The 18,014-nt window shown below is 47.0% G+C and overlaps 1 protein-coding gene across 1 annotated transcript; it reads left to right on the forward strand.

Annotated features, from left to right (window-relative positions):
* The first annotated feature begins 2,157 nt into the window (after positions 1 to 2,157).
* LOC124105345 (zinc finger protein 83-like) lies at positions 2,158 to 15,098 on the forward strand. The gene is made up of 5 exons (XM_046462489.2): positions 2,158 to 3,912; positions 6,103 to 6,285; positions 9,134 to 9,260; positions 9,932 to 10,063; positions 11,301 to 15,098. The coding sequence occupies exons 2-5, from the start codon at positions 6,199 to 6,201 to the stop codon at positions 12,938 to 12,940; spliced, it is 1,986 nt and encodes a 661-aa protein (XP_046318445.1). The 5' UTR covers positions 2,158 to 3,912; positions 6,103 to 6,198; the 3' UTR covers positions 12,941 to 15,098.
* The last annotated feature ends 2,916 nt before the right edge of the window (positions 15,099 to 18,014 follow it).

Consider the following 18,014-nt stretch of genomic DNA (forward strand, 5'->3'; position numbering starts at 1 on the left):
CTTTCTCTCCTACATTGGTGGGGAAGATTTCTGAGGTGGGAGGTAATTTTGCTTTTAATTATATTTTCCCATACCACCTGTTGGCAAAAAAAAAGCATGCACTCAATGGTTTACAACTAGTTGGAGGAAAATGTTCTCAGCTCCCAAGACAAATGGCCTTCACAGGCAGCTTTAATCCCTCACCCTAACTTGCTACACTATTAATTTCCAACCCAAGGAAGCAAACCCGGTCCCACAGGTCATTTAAGAGATGCAAGGATTGCAAAAGCAGAACAATCAGCCCAGGTGGATGACTCCATTTTCACTGTTCAACTTGACTTGGGGACTCCCTGCATGTGCTTAGTCTGTAGGAATGATCTCCAATCTTTTTGATTTAAAAATATCTACTGTTTTGGAAAATGGCAATTTTCAAGCCAGCCTCAGGAATGGTGAGGCGCTTAGCCACTCAGTATGGACAGCGGTGACAGTGTCTGAGACTGGGGTCCCTGATGACTTCATGGCTGTGGCATACTTGGTGACTGGGAAAGTTTCTGTGCGTAGGCATAGTGTGGGGAGCCGTTCTCACACGTGATTGGGTACCTCCCTGACTGGGTGTGAGGCGCTCAGGCCAGCTGTGTCTGAGCTTATCCCCACCCTTTTCAGGTGCAAGAGCCTGTCCCTGTGGGGGTGTGACTGACCATTGACCCTGAAACCAGTCACTGACCCTGACCTTGGAATGCTGTCCCCCTCGACCTTCATTGCATGGAATTTCCCCCTGAATTTTTTGTTCCCCAATAAAAGACCACTCTCGGCGTGCTCCCCCCTCTCTCCTGCTGGTCTCTTGTGTAAACCTCCCTAGCACATCAGGTGGCTGGAGTCAGGAGCCTGGAAGGGCCGTCTCTTAGCTGGGCAAGAAAAAGGTAAATTGAGTTTATATGTCTTTATTTTGATCTCACTAGTTAACTTCTATGTTTGGAACCTCTAGTATGAAGCTAGTGTGCTGGTCGCACAGCAGCATAGGATGCCCGGTTGCTATGGAGATGTCCTCCATGCTAGAGTCTTATCAGCTTGGACCTTATTCTCAGGCAGGGCAGCTCCTGGGAATGACGGAACGTCCTTGCTAAGATAGCCACACTATTTCACCAGTTCTGCTGCTCCTGAATCTGCCGCAAATTAGTAAATTTAAACAATGCACTTTCTTGAGAGCTGCACAATGCTCCTAACATTGCACATTGCAACTGTACAATGTAACTGAGGAAATAGCTGCATACTGTTGCTAACTCTAACTTTTATGAATACAAAGAATAATGCTTGCACAATCTTTAATCTGATTTAGAGACATATATAATAAAGACTGCTGGAGTGATTCCTTAAACCTGCTTCTGCATCAGAGAGCAGCTCTCCACTAGACCCCAGCTGTTTTAGCTTCAAGATCTGCCTGTGTGATTCTTATCTCTTCCAATCTCCCATCGCCCCTCCTTGGAACCTGCTACTTTGGCCATCCTGATCTTGGCAACTCAGTGAAACCCTGTCTTCAAATAAAATACATATGGGGCTGGGGATATGGCCCAGTGGTTGAGTGTCCCTGGGTTCAATCTCGAGTACAAAAATAAATAAATAAATAGATAAAAACATCAAAGCATCTACTGTTTTAAAGTGTCACCATTGCTGTGAAGCAGCTGTTGGTGATGTAAGTTATCACTGGCCTTAGTTAGCCCTGCTCGCCCCACGACATGGATGTGTTCTCTAGGAGAGCCTCTGGAGTTAGCACAGGTGCAGGATCGCCTTCAAAGTGAACTGAGAATAGAAATGGAAAAGAAGTTAATGCAGGACTTGAGGGACACAGCGAAAAATGGCACCATCTACACAGACGGTTTTGCATTTCAACTGGTACTTCCTACATATTTCCTGCCTGTCACTCACAAAAGGGGCTCCAGGTTCCAAGTAAGAATCTCCGCAGCCACGCCCCTGCGCGCCCCGCCCCACCCGCCTTCTCCCGGGGCCGCGCCTCCCGTCACTCTGGCCCCGCCCCGCCCGCCGCGGCCCCGCCCACCGCCCCTGTTTCCCTGCCAGGCGTCTCCAGGAGCGCTCTGCTCCTCCTCCCAGACCCGGAAGCTGATCACGGAGCAGCGGTCACAGTGAGGCACGTGAGTTCCCTGTTCAGTGGCTGCGTCTCCTCCAGAGACATAAGAATCACACAGGCCTGCAGCAGCGGCGCCCGGCAGGGAACCCGCCGCGTGTCAGGCTTGGCCGCCTGACCGCCCTGCAGCCTCCCCCAGCGCACAGGCCTCCAGCTGCACACCAGGCCCTGCCATCACCTGGCCATGCCCTCCTCAGTCCTGCCTTCACCTGTCCTGTCCTCACCCAGCCATGTCTCCTGGCCTGACCCTACCCTCGCCCAGCCCTGTCCTCCTCACCTGCCCTGTTCCTCACCCAGCCCTGATCCCCTACTGGCCCAGCTTTTGCCAGGCCTTGTCCTGCTACCTGGCCCTACCCTCACCTGACCCTGTCTACCTTGGCGCTGTCCTCCTCACCTGCCATGTGCTCCTTGGCCAGGTGTCCACCCTGCAGGTCTTCCCTCCATTAGTCTCCCTGTTGTCTACAGGAGGTGACCTGGGCCTGTGTGGTGACTTCCAGGGGGTCATCTGATGCCATCTCCAGGTAGCAACAGCCAGATCTGAATGTCATCACAGAACACTAATTGGGCAGGTGGCACAGATTCCACCCCAGGGGAAACTATGCTCCCCTGGAGGTGGGCATCCCAGACCATCCCCCTCCCTGTGATGTGTGGCACTAGGCTCTGGACAAAGAGCTGGACCACAAATGAGAGAAAGGAGACAACAGAGAGAGAGACCTTACACAGATGGCAAGGGATTGCAGAGGGAGGGCACAAGAGTGAAAGAAGAAGCCATAAAGCAGCAGAGAGAAGCAGATGGAGAAATCTAGAATCGCAAACTCCAGAGAGGCGAAGGACAGCCACACAGGGATATGGACAGAACAGGGGAGAGACCTCAAGCTATCTAGAGAGATGAAGGACATAGGGAAAGAGACAGAATCGGGGAGGGACCACAGGCAGAGCGTGGGAGCAGAGGACACATTATCTGCAGGCATGGCAGAAGGCAGCTGTGGTGCTGGGATAAGAAGAGGGGTAACAGGTGACAAGGGGAGCCCAGAGGAGCACCTTAGAGAGGAGGCCTCGGAATGTGGGCATCCAGAGCATGGGATGAGGGGGCTGCAGCAGGCAGGGCAGATGGAGAGTGTGGATGGGGAAGAAAGAGGCGGAAATCTGTGGAGACTGGGGACAAAGACTGGGGAGAAAGACTGACTGGAGGTGAAGGGAGTTGCAGGAATGTGGAAGATCAGATGGAGGGAAGGAATAGAGGGAAGAAGGGGAGAAACCAGGAGAGGAGAGGGAAGCAAAGTGGGCAGGACGCCCTCCAGGGTGGGTGCTAAAGGAGCACAGTAGAGGTGAGGAAAGAAATTGCAAAACTACTGCCCAGGAGGCTTGTGTATTTTAAAATTCTAGAGGTAACAGGATAGCTCCCTTATCCAGCCTGAAGGCAGTGACTGAACTCATTGTGTCCAGGGTCCCCCTCCTTCCTCTCCTGATTTGTGGTGTCATGTAGGGAGTGTAGGAGATAGAAAGGACAATTAAAGTGTTTTTGCTTTTGTCATGCTGAATGCAACAGTGACCACTCAGCAGAGAGTTTTTCACCTCTGGTCATGTAAATGTGTGGCGATTTCTCCCCACCAACAAAGGGTGTCTGTGCCACCTGCCCAATTAGTGTTCTGTAATGACATTCAGATCTGGCTGCTGCTACCTGGAGATAGCATCAGATGACACAGAGCTTTCTCCTACAGCACTGCCCCACATGGTGTGCCAGTCACCTTGAGAAGTTGGGACCCCCTGCTCACCAGCTTGAGGATAACATGGTACTTTTGTTTGCTTGCTTGTTACAAATAAAGTGACACAGGTTACAGAGGTACAGGCAGATGAAAGAGCCATGGTAAAGGTTAACTGAACCCTAGAAGGGTGTTTTGGGAACCCTGAGATACCAGGGAGGAGTCTGGCAGAGAACTGGTCATTATTGAACAACCACATATGCATTTTAGTGACTAGAGAGGTGGTATTGTTTGTGGAATGTCAGAGCAGTTGAAACAGGGTGGGTTTTTCCTGTATCAGACAGTAAAAGGAAGAGATCTTATCTAAGCTGCCCTCCCATCTCAAGGCTGGTGTCTCACTGCTGCCTGAAGAGAGTGTGTCTTTGCCTCTGGCTGGTGCTGACCCTGAGATCAAGCATTCTCAGCCCCTCTCACAGTCTGAAAATGGTGTGGTGTCCTTCCCGTGTGTATCATAGTTTTCCACATGCAGAATCATTTGGTCATTGTCCTCAGAACACTGGCATTGAGCATTTCCAACCACATGAAATAAAACCTCTTTTGTTTTCCATTCTTCTGTCTCTAAAAGATAAAACACTTTGTTAATTACATTTTTCTCTGTAATATGGACTTCCCTTTTAGACTATATTTGCATGCTGAAAATTTGTTTATATGCACTGTCTTCTAGTTCTGGAGTGTTGTCTTCCAATCAAGTGTTCTCATCCACCCTAAGCTAATGGTTTAATTTTCACAGTCTCTTGTGACATCACCGTTTCTATATTCCTTTTTAAATGTCTTGTCCTCATATCTCTTCATGTCAGTACCACATTGCCCAGTTGATGACTCCCTCTTCTTTTTTCTTAGCTCTGCAGACATCTTCCTTATCTTAAAACTCTGCTTGCATTCATTGGGATTCCTCCAAGGATCACTTTGGCAATTCCTCTGCTGCCAGGCCCCACGCTGTTCTCTGACTGGGGTGCTGCCCCACAGTGGAGCCTTGCACCTCTGCTCAGCTTCTGTGTGTGCCACTGTCTCTTCTCCTCCTTTCACTCACACCTTACACACCATTCACCTCTCTAGTTCTCCGGGAGACTGCTCCCATGAACCCTAGAATCTTCTGGCCATTGTCTCCTAAACTTCATGCTGGGATGTTTAGTGGGCCTATCCACATTCATGTTCTCCCATGACCTGAGCTCCTCACATGCCTCCCCGGCATAGTCCTCAACATCTCAGGAAGGTTACTCTCTACGTGGGGGACTTGGCTGGACACCTCCACATATATCAAAATTGTACAATGTATTATGACATTGGCAGGTTTTTTTTTTTATTGTATAGGAGAATGAAAAAAATTCACATGAGTTTTTCAGAGTAGAAAGGAATCGAGAGTACACACAGCTCTTGAGGCTTGGGAGAAAAATGGGGAAAGACCTGGCTCCTGATTGCTCTGCTTCCCCAGGGCCTCTGTCCAGTTCTACTTCTGTGTCCTCTGCTTGCTCACTTTCAGCCACAGGGGCCTCTTTCCTTTTCCTGGCCGGAGCTTGCTCCAGCCTCAGGGCCTTCACTGGGTCCTGTCTCTCTACCTAGCCCTCTACATGGCCCCTGGGCTGCAGGTGGCCAACCCCTCAGGTCTTTGTTATGACATCACCTGCTCCATGGAGACTCCTTGATCGCCCCCAGCTCCTGTCACACTCCAGCCACAACCTGCCCCCACTCTGGTCCATGCAGCTTGCTGTGTCTGTCTCTTTCTGCTCCTTTACTGTCCACTACCTGGATCCTGATAAGAACAAGGTTTCAAGAGAAGGGCAGATCCAGAAGGTGGGTAGTGGGCTCGACCTGCCCTTCTGGGAGGTGCTCCATGCTGGCTTCCCCTAAGTGTGATGAGTCATTTTACATCCATTTAGGGGTGAGGCTGGTGCCCAGCCTTAATAATATTTGAGGGTGATTCTCTTCTTTGTACCAGCATTGAGTACCAGCTCTGGAGTGGTACTGGGGTCAGCCTGAGATCTGATGATAGCTGATGGGTCAGTGGTGTGGTTCACTTTGGTCAGGACTAGGGGGTGCCCTGAAGGGGAGCCCATGCTGCCCAGGTCCCCGCTTGTGCAGCCTGTGGGCTTCACCAGCAGGGAAATAAGTCCCAAAGGAAGGAGTCAGAGAAGCCTCCTGTGCTCCTCCCTGCAAGAGCTTACTATGCCTGGGTCTTCCTGTGCATAGGCAGCCAGTAAACAGTATGTTTCCTCCTTCCAGGATTGACTTGTAAAGACTCATGTTACCTGAGGAAACAACCCTGAAGAGGAGGAGGAAAGAAAAGGAGTCAGGAATGGCTGTCAGTGAGGTACAGTGATGCTCTCAGGTGTCCTGAGTCCCCTGTGCAGTGCTGAGCCTGGGAGCTGCTGGCCTCATGTGACTCTGTGGCCTCCTGCCTGTCAGGTGTGCCTGCACTCCCCAGGGCCTCCCTTACCCCATCCTCTGTGCTCAGATTCCATCCCACTGTGACCTGGTGGCAGGGAACCCATGAGGAGGTACCACCGGGTGTGGCCCTGGGAGTCCTCTGTCATTTTTGTTGATCTTTTAAAAAAGTGAGTGTGATGTTTGGTGGTGTCCCTGTCCTCCACACCAGTTCTCTCGCTCTAGTGCTCATTGTTTCCTGCCTTTTGCTTCTGTTGCCTTCAGTTGGCTCTTTCCCCTGGAGGTGTATGGTTAGTTGACCTGGGTTTCTTCGTCCTTGTTGTGAAGTTTCACTACCCTAAGGTCTTTCTTTTGTTTTTATTTTTTAGTTCATTGCATTCTGTGAGATTTGGTATGTTTATTTTTGTTTTGCTTTTGTTTCAGATATTTTCTGAATCCTGTTCCTGTCGTTACCATTGGTTGGTTAAGAATGAGGTGTTTCATTTTCCCATATTTGGGGGTGTTAATTTTTCCTCTGCAGTTGGCTTCTGTATTTATTCTGTATTTATAGGAAAGAAAACTGGGGTCCTTCCAAGTATCTGAAACTGAATTTTAAGATTTGTGACCCAATCTGTATCAAATGAAAAAATAAATAAAGCTGGGTGGTAGCTTAGTGGTTAAGCATCCTCGTGACAATCCCCCGTAACAATAACAACAAAAAAGGCTGGCAGTGTCACTCAGTGGTGAAGCACCCAAGTTCAGACCACAGTACCATAAGTAAGTTTTATGAATTTTAGAATGAGGCGTCTGCATTCGTCTACATGGGATTGGTTCTACCCTAGGCTGTGAATGTGCTGCCAGTAGTGGGGGCGCCTTCCTGTGCCTGCCCCGGCCTGTGCACCTGCAGGGGCCTGCCAGGCAGATCCATGATGTTGCCCTGCACTGGGTCCACGTCTCTCACGTAGGAAACCTGCTGTCAGTTTCACTGGACAGTCTCTGCCCCTAAGTCTCCGATTGCTCATGTTCAGCTCTGATTCCAATCACCTGGGCTGGGTTTTGCTCTGTAGTTTTGTATTCCTTGACCCAACGGAAATTTCATAGGGCGTCTGTGACACTATCATGTGTGCAGAATGATGGGAATCCTTCTTCCTCTCCTGGGCCATTTTTTATAAGTTAGTGCGTGTAAAGCATTTAGGAAAAGGTGTGCACTCAGTAGTGTCATGACCCAGGTAACTGCTCTGCGGTCCTCCCCTGCTGTTGAGATTTTGCTATTGTCAACCCAGGGTGGACTTATCTTCTCGGACACAGATCATGCTCTGGCTCACCCAGACCCTGAGCATCACCTGGTGTGTGGGATACAGGGTCTCCACTCACACTCATAGATGCAGCCTGTGTTGTCTTCCATCTGCATGTTTCTTTTCCTCTCTTTCTTTTTTTTTTTTTTAACCAGGAATGGAGCCCAGGCCAGTCTACCATTGTAATACATCCCCAGTCTTGATTTGTTTTGGTTTTGTTTTGGTTTGTTTTTTTGACAGTGTTTTGCTAAGTTGCTGAGGCTCGTGTTGAAACCGAATCCTCCTGAATCAGCCTCCTGAGTCTTGGATTATAGCTGTGTACCACTGTGCCCAGCTACTATGTTTCTTGTGGTGTCTGTAAGGAAGCCATCTATACAGATGTAGCGAGTATTTTATCTTAAGGAAAAGTGTAATAAAACACAACTAGAGAGATTTAACATGCTCAAATATACCAGATCATGTGAGAATATAGGCAAAGCAAGTTCAGTTTCTCCTTGTATATACTCCGCACCCAGAAAGCTTCTGTGATCCCAGATGAGAGGGTTTTTGTCCGCAACCAGGCGAGCAGTTCTTCAGAGGGCACCTTGTCATTTCACCTAATCCTGACACTGTCTGTGTAGACACTCGATGGATCCAAGAGCTGAGGTCTCTGTCCCACAAGAGTGCCCGCTTTTCAGATATCAGTCTTAGGCAAAAGTGTGGCCCATGATTCAGAATGACCATCTGTAAATGGGCCGTCCTTCATCCCCTCCTCACATTGAAAAAGTGGTCAGAGTGCTTTGTAAATCTGAGAAGGACTTGACTTGCATTTGCCTTGTGGTAACGCCTGTTCAGAAGAGACAGGTGAACACGCGGATGGAAGAGGTGCATAGCCAAGGTGTGGGGCAAAGGACGTGGAGCTCACATGACTTTGTGTGCTGCGCCACCGTCTAGGACCCTCCACCCACGCGTTGACCTGAACACCCTTTCACCCCGTCCTGTTGAGTTTTTATGGAGGCTCCATTATGTAGGCAGGCTTGATTACATCCTGGGTGATGGTGATCAGTTGGGACTTCAGTCCCTCTCCCTTCCCTGGAGGTAGGTGGCAGGACAGGGTGTTACAACTGCCTCTCCTGCCTGTGGCTTTCTGGGGAGAAGCCCCTTTGTGAAGCTCTCTAGGGGGCTTTGGCACCTGTCTTCTCAGTAGCACAGAAATCTTTCTTAGCTCTCCAGGGATTCCAGGTGAGCTCCACATCAGCAGACAGACAGATACCAAATGTGTATTTACAGCCTCACAGTGCAGCTCTTCTCACTTGAATCAGTTGCATGCTTACACTTCTCCTCCCTTCTCATTTCTCTTTGTTTACTTCTTTGCAGTAATGGGGTTGAACCTAGGTCCCCTCTGCCATTACATCCCTACTTCCTACGTTCTTCATTCTCAGAGAGGATCTTGCTATGTTTCCCAGTCCCACCTCCAATTTACAATGTTCCCACCCCAGCCTGGGGATAGCTGGGGTACAAGCATGTGCCACCATGTCTGGGTTCTATGGTTCACATTTTGCATGAAGATTGTAACTGTCCCCAGTGCCCCATTGTGAAGTCTGTTTTAATTTCAGGATCCACTGACATTCAGAGATGTGGCCATTGAATTCTCCCAGGAGGAGTGGAAGTGCCTGGTTCCTGCTCAGAGGGCTTTGTACAGGGACGTGATGCTGGAGACCTACAGGAACCTGGTCTCCCTGGGTGAGCTTGACGTCCCCACCCTGCACCCGCCCCATGCCAGGATCTTCAGTGCATACCTTTGTGTTTCCCCTTTGAGTTTGGGATCCTCTGAATTGACTGATTGACTGAAGCCCTGGTGCAGGCTAAAGAAAGCTTCATAGTGCAGCCTCTGCACTTTGTCCCCTTCCTTCAGATGTTCTGCCTCCTTCATGATACTGCAGTGGTGGTTCCAGAGCTGAAGCACAACATAAAGCCCACAGCCGACTCTTAAAATATCCAGTTCTACCCAGATGCGATGGCACATGCCCACAATCCCAGTAGATTGGTTTGCTGAGGTACAAGGATCAGAAATATTCCTGTAAGTTCAAAACCAGCCCCAGCAAAAGTGAGGTACTTAGCAACTCAGTGAGACCCTAAATAATATACAAAATATGGCTAGGGATGTGGCTCAGTGGTCAAGTCTCCCAGAGTTCAATCTCTGGTACAACAACAACAACAACAAAAATTAAAATACCCATTACCTGTTTTCTGTCCGTGTGCTTTTGATTCAGTGGTTCTTGGAAGAGAGGTAGATACCTACATGATATAGTGAAATATTTTCTGTATCCCTCTGTAATGTCCTCTTCCTCACGTGCAGATAGGGCTGGATTGTGGAGAAGCCACAGTGCATCAGCTTCCTTTCTCTTTACAAGCAGGAACGTGTCCTTCAGACCTGAGTGTCCTCTCCTGGTTGGAGCAAGGGAGGGAGCTCTGGACTGTGAATGGCCCAGAAGAAATATCCAGGCCTGCAAATGAGTGGGCATGTGTGGAGGGTGTGAAAGCAGGTAAGAGCTCACATGGGCAGAGAGGCAGCTGCCCACTAAGTAGTGTTGGGGTGCTTTGGCAATGGGAGGGGTCAGGGCTAAGGTGAAGTGCATTTCCTGGGCTTTACATGCAAGGAATTTGGTTTCAAGCTCCTTTTCCTCCTCTCCTCCTTCTCCCTACTCTCCCTCCTCTAAACTTTCTCTATGTATACATGAGGATGACATCCCCTTTGTTATCTTTATATATGAGTGTAACCTGATTTTGTTAAATTCCTTCCGTTTTTCTTCCCTTTCCTTCCTTCCTCCCTCCTCTTGTTCTCTTCCTTCTCCTCCCCTGTCTTCCCTGTATCTTTATGGTGTCCGGTCACCTCCTCAAACCCCTTTTCTCCCTTATTTTGCTCCAGTTTCTACATATAAGAGCAACCATAGACCCTCAATTTTTGAGTCTGGCTCATTTAACCTAGCACAATATTTTCCATTCCACCCACCAGCCAATGCCATGATTTCATTCTTCATTTACCTCTAGGTTTTTAAAAATCAGTGCTGTGAATTAGTAAAGAATGTCTCATATTTTATACTAAAGATTCATAGTTTCCTTTGTTGAATAAGATTTGTCAGCCTTCTCTCATGATCATTATGAGATGGTCCTTTTTCTGTTCATTCACTTTCATTTACCATTAGAAATCCAATAGACTTATTTACATTAACTACAGCAGTTTAATTCTCACAGTTTGGGGCCTGCAAAGTCCAAGATCAAGGTTCCTATTGAACTAGTTGATATAGCATAAGTTTTTTGGACTAGAGGTTTTTCAAAACTAAGCTTCCACCAGGGTCTGTGGCACAGGCCTTTAATGCCAGCAGTTTGGGAGGCTCTGGCAAGAGGATTGCAAGTTCAAAGCATCCTCAGCAGCAATGGCAATGCACTGAGCAACTCAGTCAAACTCTGACTCTAAATAAAGTATAAAATAGTGCTGGGGATGTGGCTCAGTGCTCGAGTGTCCCTGAGTTCAATCCCCCATACCCAGAAAATAAAAAATAAAATAAGCTTCCCTGAAAAAAATTGGATTACATGTAATCAAGCTTTCCTTTTTTATAATTCCTGTTCATTTTTTCCTTACCAATTAAAAATCATGATCATAAGCCCCATAACTATTGTCAATACAAGTATTACTTTGGTATAACCTTATATATTTCAGTGTAAGATATATATTTAGCTTCAGTAATTAGTCATAAACCTGTGGTTTTTTATATCTTCCAGACATCACTCCTAAATGGGTCATCAAGAAACTTCCATCGAAAACGAACAGCAGTACGGGAGAAATAGTCCACATGGTGACATTGCAAACATGTGATGACCTTGCCATTGAAGGATCATGCTTCGATGACACCCGGAAGAGTACATGGGACTTATGTTGTTGGAGCAATGTAGGAAGACATCACACAGGATTTTCTATGACTCAAGAGGAAAGTCCCCCTGGTTGCAGAGGTGAACGTGGAGGCAGGGATGCAGGGAAGGTGCTCATCAACAGTTGGCTTGGATTCAGCTTTCAGTCACATCTGCCTGAACCACAGTCCTTTCAAGATGAAGGGAACCTTCATAAATGGATCGATAGTGAGCAGGCTCTCGACAATGGTTCCTTGCTTCCAGCCCACCAAAGAATTCCTTCTAGTGTCAAAGCAAACATTTCTCATAAATATGAACATGATTTTATAGATTCTTGTTTGTTTATACAAGAACCAAAAACAGACATTCCTCCAGCAGCTCACAAATTTAATGAGTTTGGAAAATCCTTTAATCAAGAGTCACAATGTACTATACATCAGATACTCCGTACTAGAGAGAAGCAATTTATGTGTGATATATGTGGCAAGGTCTTCACTCAAAAATCAAAACTTACCCGTCATCATAGAATTCATACTGGAGAGAAACCTTTCAAGTGTAATGAGTGTGGGAAGGTCTTCAATCACAGTTCACACCTTGCACAACATCGGAGAATCCACACTGGAGAGAAACCTTTCAGATGTGATGACTGTGGCAAAGTCTTCAGTCAGAAGTCCTACCTGGCAAACCACCGGAGAATTCACTCTGGGGAGAGACCTTACAAGTGTGATGCATGTGGCAAGGTCTTCAATCAGATTTCACACCTGGCAAGTCATCGTAGAATCCACACTGGAGAGAAACCTTACAAATGTGATGAATGTGGAAAGGTCTTCCACCAAATTTCACACCTTGCACAACATCGAACCATTCACACAGGAGAGAAACCTTTCAAATGTAATGAGTGTGGCAAGGTCTTCAGTCGCAACTCATACCTCGTTCACCATCTGATAATCCACACTGGGGAAAAACCGTACAAATGCAATGAGTGTGGCAAGGTCTTCAATCAAAAATCGATCCTTACAAGTCACCGAAGAATTCATACTGGAGAGAAACCATACAAATGTGATGAATGTGGGAAGGTCTTTAATCAAATTTCACACCTTGCAGAACATCGAAGAATTCACACTGGAGAGAAACCTTACAAATGCAATGAGTGTGGCAGTGTTTTCAGTCAGAAGTCATCCCTTGCAAATCATCAGAGAATCCACACAGGGGAGAAACCTTTTAAATGCAATGAGTGTGGCAAGGGCTTCAGCCGTAACTCATACCTAGCAGAACATCTGATAATCCATACTGGAGAGAAGCCGTGCAAATGCAATGAATGTGGCAAAGTCTTCAGTCAAATATCACATCTTACATGTCATCGCAGAATCCATACGGGAGAGAAACCTTACAAATGTAATGACTGTGGCAAGGTCTTCAGTCTGAATTCATCCCTAGCCCATCACCGCAGGATCCATACTGGGGAGAAACCTTACAAATGTAATGACTGTGGCAAGATGTTCACTCAAAATTGACATCTTGCATGTCATCGCAGAATTCATACTGGAGAGAAACCTTACAAATGCAATGACTGTGGCAAGGTCTTCAGTCAAAATTCACATCTTGCATGTCATCGCAGAATCCACACTGGGGAGAAACCTTACAAATGTAATGACTGTGGCAAGGTCTTCAGTGTGAACTCATCCCTAGCCCATCACCGCAGGATCCATAGTGTAGAGAAGCCTTAGTAATCAGTGTGTGCAGGGTCGGGGGTCACATTGTAATCCCGGCTATTTTGCAAAAATCAGGAGGATGGCACGTGCAAATTCTGCTTGGACATAATTGTGAGATGCTTACAAAATGAAATAAAGGGCTGGGGATGTAGATCAGTGGGAAAATGATGGTAGAGCATGTTTCAGTCCCTGGGTTCAATTCCCATACCCCCAAAGAGGAAAAGAAATGCAATGATGTGTTGGGGACTTCAGTCACATTGGCACATCACATGCCAAGCATTTATGGTGGAGAGAAACCCTATGAATATGATGAATGTGGCAAAGCCTGTAGGGTGCATCTGGCCTGGCCGATCATGTGATCCACACCAAGAGGGCATGTCAAGGTTTTCACTGACATTTCCTATCACTCAGATTGTCAAGATCTCATCCTAGGAAAAAAACCACAAATGAATTAAGCACAGTCTTTGTCAGAATACAAGTCATGTAATACCACTTTATTTCCTAGTGGAGAAATTATCTTCTATGTGTAATGACTATCTGAACCTTTAGGCCTCATTTAAAGCTTGGAAACTTTCAGTCAGTCTGTGATGGAGAGGAACCTCATCCATAATTTGCTATAAACAGTCCTTAATGTAAAAGTCTGTCATCAGGATTCCTGCTGGAAAAAAACTTCACAAATGTACCAAGGTGGCAAATCATTAGTATGCACTCAGCCCTCTGTACACATCAGGTAAGGCACAAAAGCATGACTTTGGCCAAGCCTGTCTTCAATGCTCATGTCCCAGTGGACATCAGTTGATCCACGCTGGAGAGAAACCATGGAAATGTCTGCAGGTGCCAAGCTCTTCTGGCACAGTTCACAGCTTGCACAACCTGGGAGAAGACGTCCTAGAGGTAGAGCTTGAATGCAGTGAGTGTGGCACCCCCTGCAGTATGAGTTCAAGCAGTGGTCAGAGTCCATACTAAAGAGCAACATCCGTCACAATCACAGCACATAGGACAGACTTCCATGCCTCAGAACCAGTGGGCATCAAAGAGACACCTTTGAGGAAGCTGTGACAAAACACCAGAGAACAAGGAGTGTTGAGAGCCACAGCCGAAGGGGCCCCAGCAAACTTCCAGCTGCCGGCTGATGATTGGCTCACAGCGGCCCCAGCAACATCTAGCTGATTGGCTCCTCTGCAGTGATGCTCATTGGGCTGTTTCCCTGCCCTTTCAGACCACGGAGCTGCTCATTGGGGGACTTTTTTGGCTCCGCCCACATGACCCAGCCAATCGGCCTCAAGAGCAGGAGGATTGTGGGAGGTGGGGAGAAGCTTGTGTGGGAGAGAGAGGCTTGTGGAAAGCCGGTGGTGGCAGTTGAGGCTCTGAGGATTTTTCCTGAGAGGCTGTTTTGTTTGGCGTGTGTGGTTCTAAAAATAAAGTTAGTTTCTTTTGACAAGTGGCTCCTGATTGTGCCCAGCCAGACTGCGGCAAAGGAGGAATGATTTAATTTGTGCCCAAATTAATCATGTGCCCCAGAGAGCAACCATCCAAGTGTAAGGAATGTACTGTTTCTTTTTCAAACATTTGCGATTTTCTTGTCCTGAGAGGATTTATTCTGGCAAAATCAGACAGACATGATGTACGTGTCGTTTTCACTGTGCACAGGACACCCAATGTTCTCCCCTTCATTTGTTCCCATGCAGAAATACCTCATGTTTTTCTTTGTAAAGTGATTGTTCATGTTCACATATATTTTCTTTCTACACTTATTAGAAGCACAATCCCTTGGAGAAATGCTGTGTTCCCATCTCTGTAGTCTGACTAGGATACTTACTGTGTATAATGAAAGTACAAAATGTAGTTCAGACTGACATTCTGCCCTCACTGTTATGGAACATGCACTGTATTATTTCTTCTGTGCTAATGAGGAAAGGAACATGATTGTTGGTAATAATAAAAAAGAGACTAAATTTTATTACATGAGATTTATGATACATTTTTTAACAAAACTGCATGGAATTCACTTTAATTTACATAAATATGAAAATTGAAATACAGCAAGAATATGAAACATAAGAAAATTCAGGGAATAAGGATAAAAATATCTTTTTATTCTTAAAGTGCTTGTGAAAGACATACACTGAAAAGGTCAACGTTCATGAGTTTCCACTTCAGAATGAACACCCAGGGTGGAGTTTCTCTTGTTTGTGAAGTGGAAACTCATGTATTTGCCCCTAACATTTTTGCTAGTTTGCACTTGTGACCAGTCCCAACTCAGGGCTGAACCCCACCCAGTTGGGCTGGTTTGTCAGGAATGGCGAAGCCAAACACTGAAGTGTTTGCAGAGTTCACAGCATAAGGAGGCCTTCCAGGGAAGCAGGGTGGACTTGCTACACTTGTCCAGAAGTGGCTGCCTCCTCTTATGGGGGTCCTGTATGGTGCTGGAGTGAGGGAACCTGGTCATCTTTAGAACTCCCAGCTGCTGCCCGAAGAAGGGAACACTTAGGGTTTATCAGCATCTTGCCCAGATGGCATCATAGAAAGGGAGTAGTGAGACTTGAAAGGTGTCAACAATAAACATCAAAATGGGTCAGACTCCAGCACAACCCTGAGTGTTTACTCCTGATTCTCTGGGCTCTTGGTTGGCATAGAGGAACTTACAATTTTTGTCATGTCAAATTTGCATTTCCTGATGCACCTGTAGGTCCCATTCTACAGTATGATTGTTGAAAATGTTTTTGAAATACTGTTTAGACAGGTCACCTAACGTTTGTATGGTAGTTCCATGAAAACTATTGTTTTAAATGTTTGGTAGAGAATAGATATGGTTAAACAATTTTGCCAGGTCATTCATTGTGTTTGTTGCTGTGACAAAACACCTGAGAACAAGGAGGAAAGATTTGTTTTGACTCACGGTTTCAGACTCATGGGTTCCAACCCCTGATGGGCTGCCACCTGCTTTGGGCCATGTACTCATCATGATGGAAGGGCATGGGCTGGGCCTTCCCCTCTGGCACATGTTCAACCCTGGCTGCCTTTAGAGTGCTGAGGTACTTTGCAATAAATATGTCCACTAAGTGGCATCGTACTGATGGAGTGAGGCTGGTGCCCATCCTTAATAATACTTAAGGTTGATGTTGATTTTCTTCTGTGCAGCATTGAGTACCAGCTCTGTGTCCTCCATCCTGAGGGCTGAGATCAGCCTGAGATCCAGGAGAGGTGAGGGGGGCTGCTCTGACGTTCAGATTGGTCAGGGCCAGATTGTGTCCTGAAGGGAGCCCAGTGCTGCCCAGCTCCCCACTGCTGCAGCCTGTGTGTGCTTCACCAGCAGGGAGACCAGGCCCAAAGAGAGGAGTCACAGAAGTCTCCTGTGCACCTTTCTGCAGGACTGTACTATGCCTGGGTGTCCCTGGTGCAGTGGACAGCTGGGGACCATCTTCCCACATGCTGAGGTCCTCCCTGTGTGTGTGGCTGTGGCATAGGAAGGGTGTGATGATTCTGAGCCTTAAACAGTATGTTTCCTCCTTCCAGGATTGACTTGTAAAGACTCGTGTTACCCGAGGAAACAGCCCTGAAGAGGAGGAGGAAAGAAAAGGAGTCAGGGATGGCTGTCACTGAGGTACAGTGATGCTGTCAGGTGGTCCTGAGTCCCTTGTGCAGTGCTGGGTTGGGAGTTGCTGGCCTCAGGTGACTCTGCACTCCCCTGGGCCTCCCTCAGCCCCTCTCCTCTACACTTAGATTCCATCCCACTGTGACCTGGTGGCAGGGAACCCATGAGGAGGCACCACTGGGCATGGTCCTGGGAGTCCCTTTGTCATTTTTGTTAACCTTTTAAAAAAGTAAACCTGCTGCTTGGTGGGGTTCCTGTCCTCTCTACCAGCTCCCTCTGCTAGAGTGCTCAGTGTTTCCTTCCCTTTGCTTTAGTTGGCTCATTTCCTCTTGAGATGCGTAGTCAGCTGTCCTGGGTTTCCTTAACCTTGTTGTAAAGTCTAATTACACTAACATTCTCCTATTTTCTTTTTTTTTCTTCACTACATTTCCTGAGTTTTGGTGTGTTTGTTTTTGTTTTGCTTTTGTTTCAGATGTTTTCTGAATCCTTTTCCCATTGTTACATTGGTTGGTTAAGAATGAGGTGTTTCATTTCTCCATATTTGGGGGTGTTAATTTTTCTTCTGCACTCAGCTTCTGTATTTATTTCATTGTGCAAAGGAAGAAAATTGGGGTCCTTTCAAGCTTCTGAAACTGAATTTGAAGATGTGTGTGACCTAATTATGGACCCTCCTGTAGATAGATGTTCCTTGTGGATTTTAAGAGATGCGTTTCCTACTGCCCTAGGATACAATGTTCTGGTTTGGTGTGGGAGGTCCACCTGGTGTGCAGTAATATTAAAGATCTGCTTCTGGATCTCCTGTCTATTAATGTGTGTCCTCTTAATTGGAATGTTTTGGGCCATCTGAATTTCAAATAGGCCCAGAGACCAGCCTGAGGTGGTCAGTGCTTAAAGTGAAGGCTCTCAAGTACATTGGCTTCTCCATGTACCTGAGCAGAATTTTGTAACTCCTTGCAAATATTAATTTTCTTATGTACATGACTGGAAAAAAGAGCACCAAAAACTTCACAATCCTAAAAGATTTCGTATACTGTTCTAGTGTTCGTCATGACACAACCACAGACGCACTGCAGGCAGCATTGCTAACCTTCCCTGATGTCGTGTGTGTGGGTGGGGGGTGTGGGGGGGGGCTCATGCTCTGGGCCAGCAGCTCCCTGGTGCTCATCCTGCACAGGCAGCAGCAGAGAATACAGCACCTTCATAAGTCCAGCTCCCCAGGTTGTCCCCTGGGTCCTGAGTCCCCCAAACCATCCTCCTTCCTGTGAGCACCTTTGTCTTTTT

The sequence above is a fragment of the Marmota monax genome, unplaced genomic scaffold, assembly GCF_021218885.2.
Source record: "Marmota monax isolate L192 unplaced genomic scaffold, Marmota_monax_Labrador192_F-V1.1 WCK01_AAM20220418_F8-fsc01569, whole genome shotgun sequence".
Lineage (NCBI taxonomy): Eukaryota > Metazoa > Chordata > Mammalia > Rodentia > Sciuridae > Marmota > Marmota monax.